Source organism: Trichechus manatus, unplaced genomic scaffold, assembly GCF_000243295.1.
Source record: "Trichechus manatus latirostris isolate Lorelei unplaced genomic scaffold, TriManLat1.0 scaffold00201, whole genome shotgun sequence".
NCBI lineage: Eukaryota > Metazoa > Chordata > Mammalia > Sirenia > Trichechidae > Trichechus > Trichechus manatus.
Window position 1 is genome coordinate 1613138 of NW_004444137.1, and position 14804 is coordinate 1627941.

A 14804-nucleotide genomic window follows, 5' to 3' on the forward strand; every position below is an offset into this window, starting at 1 on the left:
TAACTGTCAAATGAGAAACTATTTTGTTCTGTAAGCCTTCATCTAAAGTGAGAATAGCAGCACAATTGGAAGAGCGTAGTCGATGTCACTGAACTGTGCATGTAGAAATTTTTGAAATGGTGTGTCTTTGGCTATGTGTATTTTCACCAAAGGGGAAAAAAGAAAAGGTTGAGAAGGGAGAGGGTTGACATGTTGTGGGGTTGTTAACCAATGTCATAAAACAATATATGTACTACTGTTTCATGAGAAACTATTTGTTCTGTAAGCCTTCACCTGAAGTACAATAAAAAAAAAATGGGCAAAGGATATGAACAGACACTTCACCAAAGAAGACATCCAGATGGCTAACAGACACAGGACGAAATGCTCATGATCATTAGAAAAATGCAAATCAAAACTACATTGAGATACCATCTCACCCTGACAATGCTGGCACTTATCCAAAAAACACTAAATAACAAATGTTGGAGAGGTTGTGGACAAATTGAAACTCTTATGCACTGCTGCTGGGAATGTAAAATGGTGCAACCACTTTGGAAAACAATATGGCACGTCTTCAAAAAGCTAGAAATAGAAATGCCATACAATCCAGCAATTCCATTCCTAGGAATATATCTAAGAGAAGTAAGAGCTGTCACACAAATAGACATGCACACCCATGTTCACTGCAGCACTATTCACAATAGCAAAAAGAAGGAAACAATTTAAAAGCCCATCAACAGACAAATAGATACACAAATTATGGTATATACACATAATGGGATACTATGTAATGATAAAGAACAATGATAAATCCTCAAAACATCTCACAACATGGATGAATCTGAAGGGCATTAAGCTGAGTGAAATCAGTCAGTCACAAAAGGACAAATAATGTGTAAATCCACTATTATAAGAACTCAAAAAAAGATTTACACACAGAAAAAAAGTTATTTGATGGTGATGAGGGTGGAGAGGGAGGAGGAGGGGAAATCACTAACTAGAAAGTAGACAAGGATCAACTTTGGTGAAGAGAAGGACAACACACGATACATAGGAAGTCAGCACTAGACCAAATCAAAACAAAGAAGTTTCCTAGACACATCCAAACACCTTGAGGGACAGAGTAGTTGGGGCTGGGACCTGAGGACTATAGTTTCAGGGGACATCTAGGTCAACTAGCATAACATAGTTTATAAAGAAAGTGTTCTACATCCCACTTTGGTGAGTAGCATCTGGGGTCTTAAAAGCTTGCAAGCGGCCATCTAAGATACATCAATTGGTCCCATCCCACTCGGAGCAAAGGAAAATGAAGAAAACCAAAGACACAAGGAAAATACTAGCCGAAAGGACTAAAGGACCAGATGAACCAGAGACTCCACCAGCCTGAGACCAGAAGAATTAGATGGTGCCCAGCTACCACCAACGACCACCTGACAGGCAACACAACAGAGAGTCCCGGACAGAGCAGGAGAAAAAAGGAGAACAGAATTCAAATCCGCGTAAAAAGACCAGACTTAATGATCTGAGACCGGAGGAAGCCCTGAAACTATGGTCCCCGGACACTCTCTTAACCCAGAACTGAAATCATTCCTGCAGCCCACTCTTCAGATAAAGATTAGACAGGCCTATAAAACAAAAAATAATACACGTGAGGAATGTACTTCTTAGTTCAATCAAATATTCAAGACCAAAAGGGCAGCTCTTATCCAAAAGCAGGATGAGAAGGCAGGAAGGGACAGGAACTGGACGAATGGACACAGGGAACCAGAGGTGGAAAGGGGGAGTGTGCTGTCACATTGCAGGGATTGCAACCAATGTCACAAAACAGTATGTGCATAAATTTTTGAATAAGAAATTAACTTGAGCTGTAAATTGTCACCTAAAGCACAATTTAAAAAAAGTACGAACTACCACAACTTACCCAATATGATATAGATAATTTGAATAGTCTGATATTAATGAAATTAAATTTGTAATTAAGAACTCCCATAAAAGACATCTCCAGGCCCGAGGGGTTATACTGGAGAAATCTATCAAGTGTTTAAAGTAAAATTTTCATCCATTTTTCATACCTATTATAGAAAATAGAAGAGAACACGTCTCAATTTATTCTATGAAGTCAGTATTACTTTGATAACGAAACCAGAGAAGCATAGTACAAAAAAAGGAAAAAAAACAAAAAACTACAGACCAATATCTCTCACGAATATAGATGAAAAAATTCCTAATAGAATATTAGCAAATAAAATTCAGTAATATGTAGAAAGAATTATACACTATGGCAAAGTGGGATTTATTCTAGGAATGCAAGAGTGGTTCGATATTTGAAAATCAATCAATATATTCCAACACACTAAAAGACTACTAAAGAAAAATCCAATGATCATACAAATTAATGCAGAAAAAGCATTTCACAAAATTCAGCACCCACTCACGATAAAAAAAAAACTTTCAGCAAACTAGGAATAGAGGTAAGCTTCCTCAACTTGATACAGAGCATCTAGAAAAAACCTACAGCTAACATCATATTTAATGGTAAAAGGCTGAATGTCTTCCCCCTAATATCAAGAACAAGGCAAGGATGTCCACTCTCACTGCTGCTGTTCAACATAGGACTGGAAGTCTAGCCAGAGCAATAAGGCAAGAAAAGGAAATAAAAGTCATGCAGATTGGAAAGAAAAAAAAAAACTGTACCAATTTGCAGATAACACAATTGACTATGTAGAAAATACCAAAGAAACGTTTTAAAAATAGCAATGAAATACTCCTAGAACTAATAAGTGAGTTGCAACAAGTTCTCAGGATATAAGATAAGCATACAAAAATCAATTATATTTCTATATACTAGCAATGGAAACCCTGGTGGCATAGTGGTTAAGAGTTTGGCCACTAACCAAAAAAGCTGGCAGTTCAATTCCACCAGGTGCTCCTTGGAAACCCTATAGGGCAGTTCTACTCTGTCCTATAGGGTCAATATGAGTCAAAACCGACTCGACAGCAACGGGTTATACTAGCAATGAATACATGAAAATTGAAATTTAAAATATATTATTTATAATCACTAAAAAAATGAAATACTTAGGCACAAATTTCACAAAATATGTGTAAGACTTGTATACTGAAACCTACAAAACACCGATGAAAGAACTCAGAGATACGATACTGAGTTCATGGACTGGAAGACTCCACATAGTAAAGACGCCAATTCTCTCTAAATTAATATACAGGTTTAATAAAATTTCCTATCAAAATACCAATATTATAAGGGTTTTTTATAGATATAGACAACACTATTCTAAAATATATATGAAAAGAAGATACATATCAAGTAAGCACACGTCGAAGTGATCAACATCATTGGTCACCAGGGAAATAAAATTTAAAACCATGATGAGGTCCACAAAATAACAGTTTGAATGTGTACATGAATGCTATTCATAATATCCCATAACTGGAAACAACTCAAACTTCCTTCAACAGATGAATGAATAAACAAACTTTGGTACATCCATACAATGGAATGCTACTACTCAGCAATAAAGAGAAATGAACTGTTGATACACACTACAACTAACTCCTGCCATAACGAATACGGGTGAGTGAGATGCAGAGAAGAAATGCAACAACATTTTTTAACAGAAAATGTCAACTGAGAGACACCAAATCCTTTGATTTCCTGAGGAAGTATTTTCTTTTGTGGAAAGTAATAATACCTTGGATTAACACGAAGGGTCAATGAAGAGTTGTTCTGTGTACTATTATGTAGAGGATATGACATTGTCTCTTTTAGTGAATGCAGATATATGTATATATATGTTAACAGTATTTGCCGACTCAATCTTTTTCAGGTGTACAATCTAGTGATATCTACTACACTAATGTTGTACGACTATTACTCATAACTGTCGCCAAATCTTCTATCTTCATAAACAGAAATTGCTTCCTAAACAATGACCCCTCCTCTCTCCGTCCCTCTGCCCCTGGTAACCACTAATAATCTTTGTTCTCTATGCATTTGCCTAGTCTTGATATTTCATACAAGTGAGATCATACAATATTTATCCTTTTGTGATTGACTTATTTAACTCATCATATTCATCCATGTTGTAGCATATATAAGGATTTCATTTCTCTTTCTGATTGAGTAGTATTCCGTTGTACATATGTACCACATTTTGTTTATCCATTCATCCATTCATGTACATTTCAGCTGTTTCCACTTTTGGGCCATTATGAATAGTGCTACAATGAACATTTGTGTAGATGTGCTTGTTTGCATTGCTGCTTTCAATTCTTTTGGGTGTATATCTAGGTGTGGAATTACTGGGTCATATGGTAATCCTATGTGTAACCTTTTGAGGAACCACCAAACTTTTTCACAGCAGCTGTACCATTTTGCATTCCCACCAGCAATGGATAAGGGTTCCGATTTCTCCACATCCTCATCAACATTTGTTATTTTCCATTTTTTAAATCTTAACCACCTGAGTGGGGGTGAAGTTATATCTCACTGTGGTTTTGATTTGCATCTCTCTAATGGATAATGACATTGAGCATCTTTTCATGTGTTTGTTGGCCATTTTAATGTCTTCTTTGGTGAAATGTCTGTTCAAGTCCTTTACTCAGTTCGTGATTTGATTTTTTCTCTTATTGTTGTTAAGTTGTAGACATCTGCAAATGTATTTTGGACATTAGACCCTTATCAATATGGTTCCCCAAGCTTTTCTCCCAATATATAGGTTGTCTTTTCACTTTTTTCATAAAGTCCTTTGCTGAACAAAAGTATTTAATTTTTATGAGGTCCCATTTATCTATTTTGTCTTTTACTGCTCATGCTCTTGTTGCTATATCTGACAATCCATTGTTAAAAACTATGCCCGACAGTCTTGCCTCTATATTTTTTCTAATAATTTTATGGGTTTTGTTTTCACATTTAGGTCCTTGATCTATTTTGAATTTTTTGTGTGTATGGTGTGAAGCATGGATCCTGATTCATTCTTCTGTATGTGGAAATCCTATTTTCCCAGCACCAATTATTGAAGAGGCTCTTCCTTCCCAATTGAATGGACTTAGCATCCTTGTTGAAAATCAGTTGCCCATAGATGTATGGATTTATTTCTGAATTCTCAATGCTATTCTGTTGGTCTATGTATCTATTATTATACCAGTACCAGAAATCAGGAAATGTGAGTCCTCCTACTTTATTCTTCTTCAAAATTCCTTTGGCTATTAAAAGCCTCTTGCCATTCCATATAAAATTGAGGACTGGTTTTTCCATTTCTGTAAAGAAGGCTGTTGGAATTTTGATTGGGATTGTGTTGAATCTGTAGATCATTTTGGGTAGGACTGATATCTTAACAATCTTAAGTCTTCCACTCCATGACCATGAAATGTCTTTCTATTTATTTAAGTCTTCTTCAGTCTCTTTCAGTAGTGTTTTCTAATTTTCATTGTATAATCCTTTCACATCCCTGGATAAAGTTATTCCTAGGCATTTGATTATCTTAGATGATATTGTAAATGAGATTGTTTCTCAATTTTCTTTTTAGATTTCTTATTGCTGGTATATAGAAACCCAACTGATTTTGGTGTGATTGACACTGTATCCTGCAACTTTGGTAAACTCTTCTATTAGATCTAGAAGGATTCTTTGGGATTTTTTATAGATAAGACGTCATCTGTGAATGGAGAGAATTTTACTCCATCCTTTTTGATTTAGGTACCTTTTATTTCTTTTTCTGGCCTTATTGTTCTGGCTAGGACTTACAATACAATATTGAATAGGAGTGGTGAGAATGAGCAACTTTGTCTTTTTCCCATTCTTAAGGGGAAAGCTCTCAATCTTTCTCCATTGAGTATAATGTTGGCTGTTGGTTTTTCAGAAATGCCCTTAATCATTATGAGGAACTCCCCTTATATTACTATCTTGTGAGTGTTTTTATCAAGAAAGCATGTTGGATTTTATCACATGCCTTTTTTGCATCAATTGAGATGGTCATGAGGTTCTTTGCATTTGTTCTGTTAATGTGGTATATTACTTTGATTCATTTTCTAATAGTGCATTCCTGGAATAAATCCTACTTGGTCATGGTGTATAAACAATTCTTTTAATATGCTGTTGGATTTTGTGTACTAGTATTTTGTTGAGGATTTTTGCATCCAAGGGATATTGGTCTGTAGTTTTCTTTCTTGTGGTGTCTTTTTCTGGCTTTGTTATCAAGGTAATGCCAGCTTCATAGACTGCTTAGGGAGTATTTCTTCCTCTTCTACATTCTGGAAGAGTTTGAATAGGACTGGTGCTGAATCTTCTTTAAATGTTTAGTAGAATTTCTCAGTGAAGCCATCTGGTCCAGGAGTGTTTTTGTTGGAAAGTTTTTGATTTATGATTCAATATCTTGCAAATTTTACCAAGTTCTGCAGTCTGAAATTGATCAAACATGCAATAAAAATGCATTGATAATTACCGGTAATTGGAATGTGAAAGTTGCAAACACAGAAGAAGGATTGGAAGTTGGAAAATACGGCCTTCGTGATAGAAACAACACCAGAGATTGCATGATAGAATTTTGCAAGACCAAAGACTTCTTCATTACAAATCTTTTTTCAAAAATGTAAACTGTGACTATACACGTGGACCTCACCAGATGGAATACACAGGAATCTAATCAACTACATCTGTGGAAAGAGACAATGGAAAAGCTCAGTATCATCAGTCAGAACAAGGACAGGGTCCAAATGTGGAACAGACCATCAACTGCTCATATGCAAGTTCAAGTTGAAGTTGAAGAAAATTAGAACAAGTCCACGAGAGCCAAAGTACAACCTTGAGTATATCCCACCTGAATTTAGAGGCCATCTCAAGAACAGAGTTGATGCATTGAACTCTAATGATCGAAGACCAGAGGAGTTGTGAAATGACATCAAGGACAACATACATGAAGAAAGCAAGAGGTCATTAGAAAGACAGGAAAGAAAGAAAAGGCCAAAATGGATGTCAGAAGAGACTCTGAAACTTGCTTTTGGATGTCAAGTAGCTAAAGTTAAAGGAAGAAATAATGAACTAAAAGAGCTGAAATGAAAATTTCAAAGGTCAGCTCGAGAAGATAAAGTATTATAATGAGGTGTGCAAAGACTTGGAGATAGAAAACCAAAAGGGAAGAACACACTTGGCATTTCTCAAGCTGAAAGAACCAAAGAAAAAATTAAAGCCCCGAGTTGCAATATTGAAGGATTCTACAGGGAAAATATTGAACAACGCAGGAAGCGTCAAAAGAAGATGGAAGGAATACAGTCACTATATCAAAAAGAATTGGTTGATGTTCAACCATTTCAGGAGGTAGCATATGATCAAGAACCAATGGTACTGAAGGAAGAGGTCCAAGCTGCACTGAAGGCATTAGTGAAAAACAAGACTCCAGGAACTGACAGAATACCAATTGAGATGTTTCAACAAACAGATGCAGCGCTGGAAGTACTCATTCATCTATGTCAATTAATTTGGAAGACAGCTACCTGGCCAATCGACTGGAAGAGATGCATATTTGTACTCATTCCAGAGAAAGGAGATCCACCAGAATGCAGAAATTATCGAACAGTATTATTAATATTACAAGTAAAATTTTGCTGAAGAGCATTCAAAAGTGGTTACAGCAGTACATCGACAGGGAACTGCCAGAAATTCAAGCCAGATTCAGAACAGGATGTGGAACAAGGGCTATCATTGCCGATCTCCGCTGGATCATGGGTGAAAGCAGAGAATACCAGAAAGATGTTTACCTGTGTTTTATTGACTATGCAAACGTATTCGACTGTGTGGATTATAACAAATTATGGATAACATTGCAAAGAATGGGAATTCCAGAACACTTAATTTGCTCATGAGGAATCTGTACATACACTAAAAGGCAGTCCTTTGAACAGAACAAGGGGATACTTCATGATTTAAAGTTAGGAAAGGTGTCTGTCAGGATTGTATCCTTTCATCATACTTATTCAATCTGTATGCTGAGCAAATAATCCAAGAAGCTGGACTATATGAAGAAGAATGTGGCATCAGGATTGGAGAAAGACTCTTAACAACCTGCAATATGCAAATGCCACAACCTTGCTTGCTGAAAATGAAGAGGATTTGAAGCACTTATTGATGAAAATCAAAGACCACAGCCTTCAGTATGGATTACACCTCAACATAAAGAGAAAAAAAAAATCTCACAACTGTACCAACAAGCAATATCATGATAACTGGAGAAAATATTGAAGTTGTAAGGATTTCATTTTATTTGGTTCCACAATCAACACCCATGGGAGCAGCAGTCAAGAAATCAAAAGATGCATTTCATTGGGCAAATCTGCTGTAAAAGATCTCTTTAAAGTATTAAAGGAAAAGATGTCACTTTAAGGACCAAGGTGCACCTGACTCAAGCCATGGTGTTTTCAATCACCTCATATGCCTGTGAAAGCTGGACAATGAATTAGGAAGACCAAAGAAGAATTGATGCCTTTGAATTACGGTGTTGGTGAAGAATATTGACTATACCATGGACTGACAAAAGAACAAACAAATCTGTCTTGGAAGAAGCGCAGCCAGAATGCTCCGAAAAAACAAGGATGACAAGACTTCGTCTCATATACTTTGGACATGTTATCAGGAGGGATAAGTCCCTAGAGAAGGACATCATGCTTGGTAAAGTAGAGGGTAAATGAAAAAGAGGAAGACCCTCAAGGAGATGGATTGATACAGTGGCAGCAACAATGTGCTCAAGCATAATAATGATTGTGAGGATGGCGCAGGACTGGGCAGTGTTTCGTTCCGTTGTACGTAGGGTCACTATGAGTCGAACCAACTGGACAACACCTAACAACAAAATATGTCAAAATTTATTAATGTTAATTAAGTCATGAAAATAATGAGAGAACTGTCACTGTCCGGCCATGTTATCTCATAGTTTGCACCATGGTTGTACTGATCATTTCACAGTTCATATAACCATGTTTCGTGCTCTTGTTAATCTTCAGTTCAGAAGAGACACCATCATTAATTTCATTGTTTAAATGCAATTAGAATTTTTGTCTTTTTTCATTGACTTACAGGAACAATTTTCTCATTCGAGTTTCAAATCTTCCTGTATTGTCAGTGAAGTTTAATACTCTCTAATAAACTGTCCCTAATTAAGCAATATATTTGATTAGGAGAGAAATCTCACTCTTTTCACAATGGAATTCATTCATTGTTGTTATTGTTGCTACAAGTGAAAAGTTGGAAGCAAAGCTGCCCCAAGGAGGCACCTGAACTGAATCAGCTTCATCTCCACTATGTAGGGAAGGAGATGTGGACCTGGAACTGATGTAAAAATTGATCTTTAGATTCTGTTCAAATATGTTCTCAACTGGATCAGTCTACAAAAAAAAAAAAAGTGAGAAAAAATGTAAGAGATCATTGTGTAGAATTCATGGCTCTTAATCTAAGTCATGGACATTTTAATATTTCTCAAGAACAGGTAAGAAAACTATACTTTTTGTATCTTTGGGGGGGGAATATTCCAACATATGAGGCCGTAGCCATAATGCTACAATAGTGGACACAAAACTAATCTGCAATGTTGAGCTCTTCCCTTCAGCACTGAGCTCTGCTTCATGTTCCATCCTTTCCTTCCATGTGGAAGTATAATGTCATCAAAAGAAACTGGGCAAGTGGATTCCATTCAGAGTGTGTAAAAGAGAAACTAGAAATTAAAGAGGAGAATTCTTTTTCTGGGGCTACCTGTACTAAGCATTAAATGAAAGTAAAGGAAATCAATCAATCAATGTTGTGGGTTTTGGTATGAATGCAAATCTCCTACTTCTTTTGCGGTATAGAAATACTGGCAGTTGCGGTCAACAACTTTTATATTAAGATTTTTTTTTAATTTAGTTTGGAAGATCATACAGTGTATAATTTAATAATTTCCATAGGTATAAATTTTCTTAAAATGCAGAGACAGCTCTGGAATTTCTTCAGAGGGGAGAGGATAAAAATTTGTTTGGAAGAGGAGGAAAGGGCTCTAGGGGAGTCATCCTTGGATTTATATACGTAGCAAGTAACTGGAGAATAAAACTAGTGTGTTCTGCTGTTTTCTTTACACTTACTATTTAATATTCTTAAGATGATGGTGGTGGTGGTGATAGCAATTGTAATTGTGGAATTAGGGATGTGGGATCATAGAGATCATAGAAAGGCTAACATGGCCCCAATTACATCTTAGACTTGGATCCACCACCTGATAAAGAGTTCTATGGGTATGTATGAGCAAGTTCTTGGGTTAATAGGGCAAAACCTCTTTAGAGAGGGCAGTGCAATGGGTTTCTTGTACATATGGGTTTATAATTCTGGCAAAAATAAGTGGTCGGGCCATAGCCTGACCTGTGATTGGTCTATTCTATGCACCTTGCAGAAACTGGTCGATCTACTATGCAAATAAGGTGTAATATCACCCAATAGGATTAAGTGACTTTTTGGGAATTGGCCGATTACTATGCAAATTAAGTGATTGTGGTCTACTGAGGGGATTGGTCAGGTGGTCTACTGAGGGGATTGGTCAGGTGTGCCATCCTGCTAGGCTTATATAAGGGCCAATCCTCAATACCATCAAGAAGAGACTGGAGCCGAGTGCATCCTTTGGACCTGGGGTCCCTATGCTGAGAACTAGGAGAGAGAGAGTTGTAACACTGAATACCAGGTGAGACAGTGAGAAACAGTGGCAACCACAGCAGAGACCAGCATCAGAGAAACACTGACACTAGTAAGAGCAGCAAGAACCAGGAGACCAGAGCAAAGTGGCTGCAGTAAGCTTGCTGACCCACAGAGTAACAAAGAGCTGAGCGCCTTCAGGCAGGAGGCTTGCTGGCACAGTGCGGTGCCTCTGGGCACTTGCTGGCAGAGTCAAAAGAGCTGTAACACTTGCCCAAGTAGGGCAGTGACCCAGTAAGGCCTGGAGGTGGGTAAGGCCAAGAGAAGGGCCGCCTGCCTGAAGGCATGGCCAAGAAGGAGCTGAGAGCCATCTTGGTTGGAAGCTGTCCTGATTGAAGAACTATATCCTGTCTCCTGAGTTGTATCCTGTTCCAAGTTGATCCTGATCCCGAGTTGTGGCCTGTTATTTCCCTAATAAACCCTATGAGTATGGTGTGTGAGTTCTGTGTGGCTATTGCAACAAATTATCAAACCCAGCAGAGAAGTAGAGAGTGCCATGGGTAGGACGGCTGGTGTCAGAAATGGTGAAAAAGTTGGAGAGTGGAGGTATATCTGATCTCCATCTCATAGGAAACAGATTTATGCTGATCTTTATTCTCATCCCTCCTCCTGACTGTAGATGGGCTCAGATGTTAGCAAATTACAGAAAGTCAAGCCCAAATAATAAGTAGCATAGATAATTACTGATATATAAAGCATAGAGCACTGTTTAATAAATTACTTCCTAACTTTGTTTTCAGTTCCCAACACCAACAGGTGGCTTTAATCCCAACATGGCCTGTTTATTTGCTCAAGTAGAGAAAAATATTTTCCACCATTAATTCATGACTACTGTTGTGAAATTATGATACACTGTTCATATAAAATTTAATTGATGTTTCTTTGGTGTGGGGACAATTTAAAATTCTGTTTGTTTGTTTTTTATTAATTCCCAGGACTATATTCTATGTGGCTAATATTTTAGAAATTCACAAGACTCCCAGCAAAATAATTAAGCCTAACGCTGAGGATGGGGACTTATAAACTAGAAATATCTGTCTGTCACTATTGCTAATGAATTTATTTCCTGGTAGGACCATGAGCCTCCTTGTGGAAGAGGTCATGACCATCTTGTATATCCGGCTCTCATCCCGTTTCCTGGCACAAGTGAAGCTCAAGTCTCTCCACCTCCATTAACTGCCACCTCTACACAAACCATTTCCCAACCTCTGACCACAATCAAATCCATTTACATGCATCTCCCTCTTCTTCTCTAGGCTATTCTGTTTACATCATTTCTCTCATTTTTTTTTTTTTTGAAACGTCTTTTTAAAATGTGGTATGTAGCAAACACATAGAAAAGGACATCAATATCGTTGTTGTTGTTGTGTGCTGTCAAGTCGATTCCAACTCACAGCAACCCTATAGGACAGAATAGAATTGCCCCACTGTGCTAGGCTGTCATCTTTACGGAAGCAGATCACCAGGTCTTTCCTCCTGGGGAGTAACTGGTGGGCTCAAACTGCTGACATTCTGGTTAGCATCAGAGTGCTTAACCACTGCTCCACCAGGGCTCCTTATAAATCACATATGTAATGTTATTTAGTTATCATAATGCAAACAACCATTAAAGTACCACCTAGGTCAAGAAATAAAACACGCCAGCATCCAGAAGCCCTTCATGTACCCACTGCCAATCACAACCTTCTTCTTCCCCAAAGGAAACCACCTTTGGTTCAGCAATCACGTCTTTGCATTTGTTTAGAATTTTATTGCATTAAGCATGCATCCCTAAACAATGTAATTTAATTTTGTTTATAAGTGTGTTCTCTTTTATGCCTGGCTTTTTTTCACTCAACATTATGCTTATGAGATTCATTCATGTTCTTGTATGTAGCTATATTTTCTTCATTTTTATCGCTACATAGTATTTCATTATATTAATTCAATTTACCCAAATTTCTTTATTCCACAATTTGATGAACATTTGAGCTTCTTCCTGTTTTACCTGTTGTCTTAGGCTGGGTTGTCTAGAGAAGCAAAGCCAGTAAAGTATATTAATATATATAGAGAGAGATTTATATCAAATAAACAGTTCATGCAATTGTACAAGCTGGAACATCCCAGGTCCATAGATTAGGATAGAGGCTTCTCCTGATTCGCACAGCCAAAGGAGCTGGCAAACACGAGATCAGCAGGTCAGAGAGCGGGGCTCCACTCACAGGCTGTGAAGACCAATGAATCCCAAAATTGGCAGGCAAGACCCCAAGGCTTCTCCTGATTCACATAGCTGCAGGAGCTGGTAAACCCAAGATCGGCAGGTTGGAGAGCAGGGCTCCACTCACAGGCTGTGAAGATCAACGAATCCCAACATTGGCAGAGAAGCTGATAGCTCGAGTCCTAAGAACCAGAGGTCAGATGAACAGTAGGCAGCCGCAGGGTCCACAATGAGCAAAAAGCCAGAACTTCTCCTTATATTCCGATGCAGGCCACACACCCAAGGAAACTCACTTTCAACTGACTGGCTACTCACAGCAGATTTCATCATAGAAGTGATCACATACAAACACTGAGAATCATGGCCCAGCCAAGCTGACACACAATCTTAACCATCACACCTGTTATGAGCATTCTTTACAGATTTACTGGCATATATTTGCAAGTATTCTTATAGGGCACATTGCTAGGAATGGAATTATGGTATTTGAGGATTGTCGTTGCTCCACACCATGCCAACGCTTGAGTTTTTTTCTTTCTTTAATGTGGTAATATGTATATCACAAAACATTTGCCATTTCAAACATTTTTATATGTACAATTCAGTGACATTAATTACATGCACCATGTTGTGCAATCATCACAACTATCCATTTCCAAATTATTTCATCACCCTTAACAGACACTCAGTACCTCTTAAGCAGTAACACTCTGTTTCCCCCTCCTACCCACTCTTGGTGATTGCAGATAAACTTTTTCTCTATGCATTCCCTGTTCTAGATATTTCATATAAGTGAGACCATATGATATATGTCCTTTTATGTCTGACTTATTTTACTAAGCATAATGTTTTCAAGGTTCATCCACATCATAGCATTATCACAACTTTATTTCTCTTTATGGCTGAATAATATTCCATTTTCTTTATCTGTCTTCTCGAGTTGCCCCTTGAATTCTTCTGCTCAGCTCTTTTACTTTATCATTTTTTCCTTTGGCTTTAGCTACTTGATGTTAAAGAGCAGGTTTCACAGTCTCTTCTGACATCCGTTTTGGTCTTTTCTTTCTTTCCTGTCTTTTTAATGATCTCTTAACTTTTTTCATGTATGGTAATTCTAGGTTTAACTTTTTGAAGAACTGCCACACTTTTTACACAGTGGATTCACCATTTTGCATTCCCACCAGCAACAGATGAAGGTTGCAAATTCTCTACATCCTCACCAACACTTGTTTTCCCTTTTTGTCTTTTAAATAGTAGCCATCCTAGTGGAGGTGAAGTGGTATCTCAATGTTGTTTTGGTTTGGCCTTGGTAATAGAAATGATGCCAGAGATCGCGTGATTGAATTTTGCAAGACCAACGACTTCATTGCAAATACCTGTTTTCACCAACATAAATGGCAACTATACACATGGATCTCACCAGATGGAATACACAGGAATCAAATCGACTACATCTGTGGAAAGAGACAATGGAAATCTCAATATCATCAGTCAGAACAAGGCCAGGGGCCGACTGCGGATCAGACCATCAATTACTTATATGCAAGTTCAAGTTGAAAGTGAAGAAGATTAGAACAAGTCCACGGTAGCCAAAGTACAACCTTGAGTATATCCCACCTGAATTTAGAGGCCATCTCAAGAATAGATTTGACGTGTTGAATGCTAATGACTGAAGACCAGACAAGTTGTGGAATGACATCAAGGACATCATACATGAAGAAAGCAAGAGGTCATTAAAAAGACAGGAAAGACAGAAAAGACCAAAATGGATGTCAAAAGAGACTCTGAAACTTGCTCTTGAACATCGAGTAGCTAAAGCAAAAGGAAAAAATGCTGAAGTAAAAGAGCTGAACAGAAGAATTCAAAGGGCAGCTCGAGAAGACAGAGTAAAGTATTATGATG

General features: G+C 37.7%; 1 protein-coding gene across 1 annotated transcript in view; it reads right to left on the bottom strand.

Annotated features, from left to right (window-relative positions):
• The window catches only part of LOC101351540 (serine/threonine-protein kinase MRCK alpha-like), an 87033-nt gene that overhangs the window by 37330 nt on the left and 34899 nt on the right, over positions 1-14804 (bottom strand). Inside the window, exon 6 of the mRNA XM_012558968.1 lies at positions 9268-9378. Within this exon, the coding sequence (XP_012414422.1) occupies positions 9268-9378 (111 nt within the window). The remainder of the gene's footprint in view (positions 1-9267; positions 9379-14804) is intronic.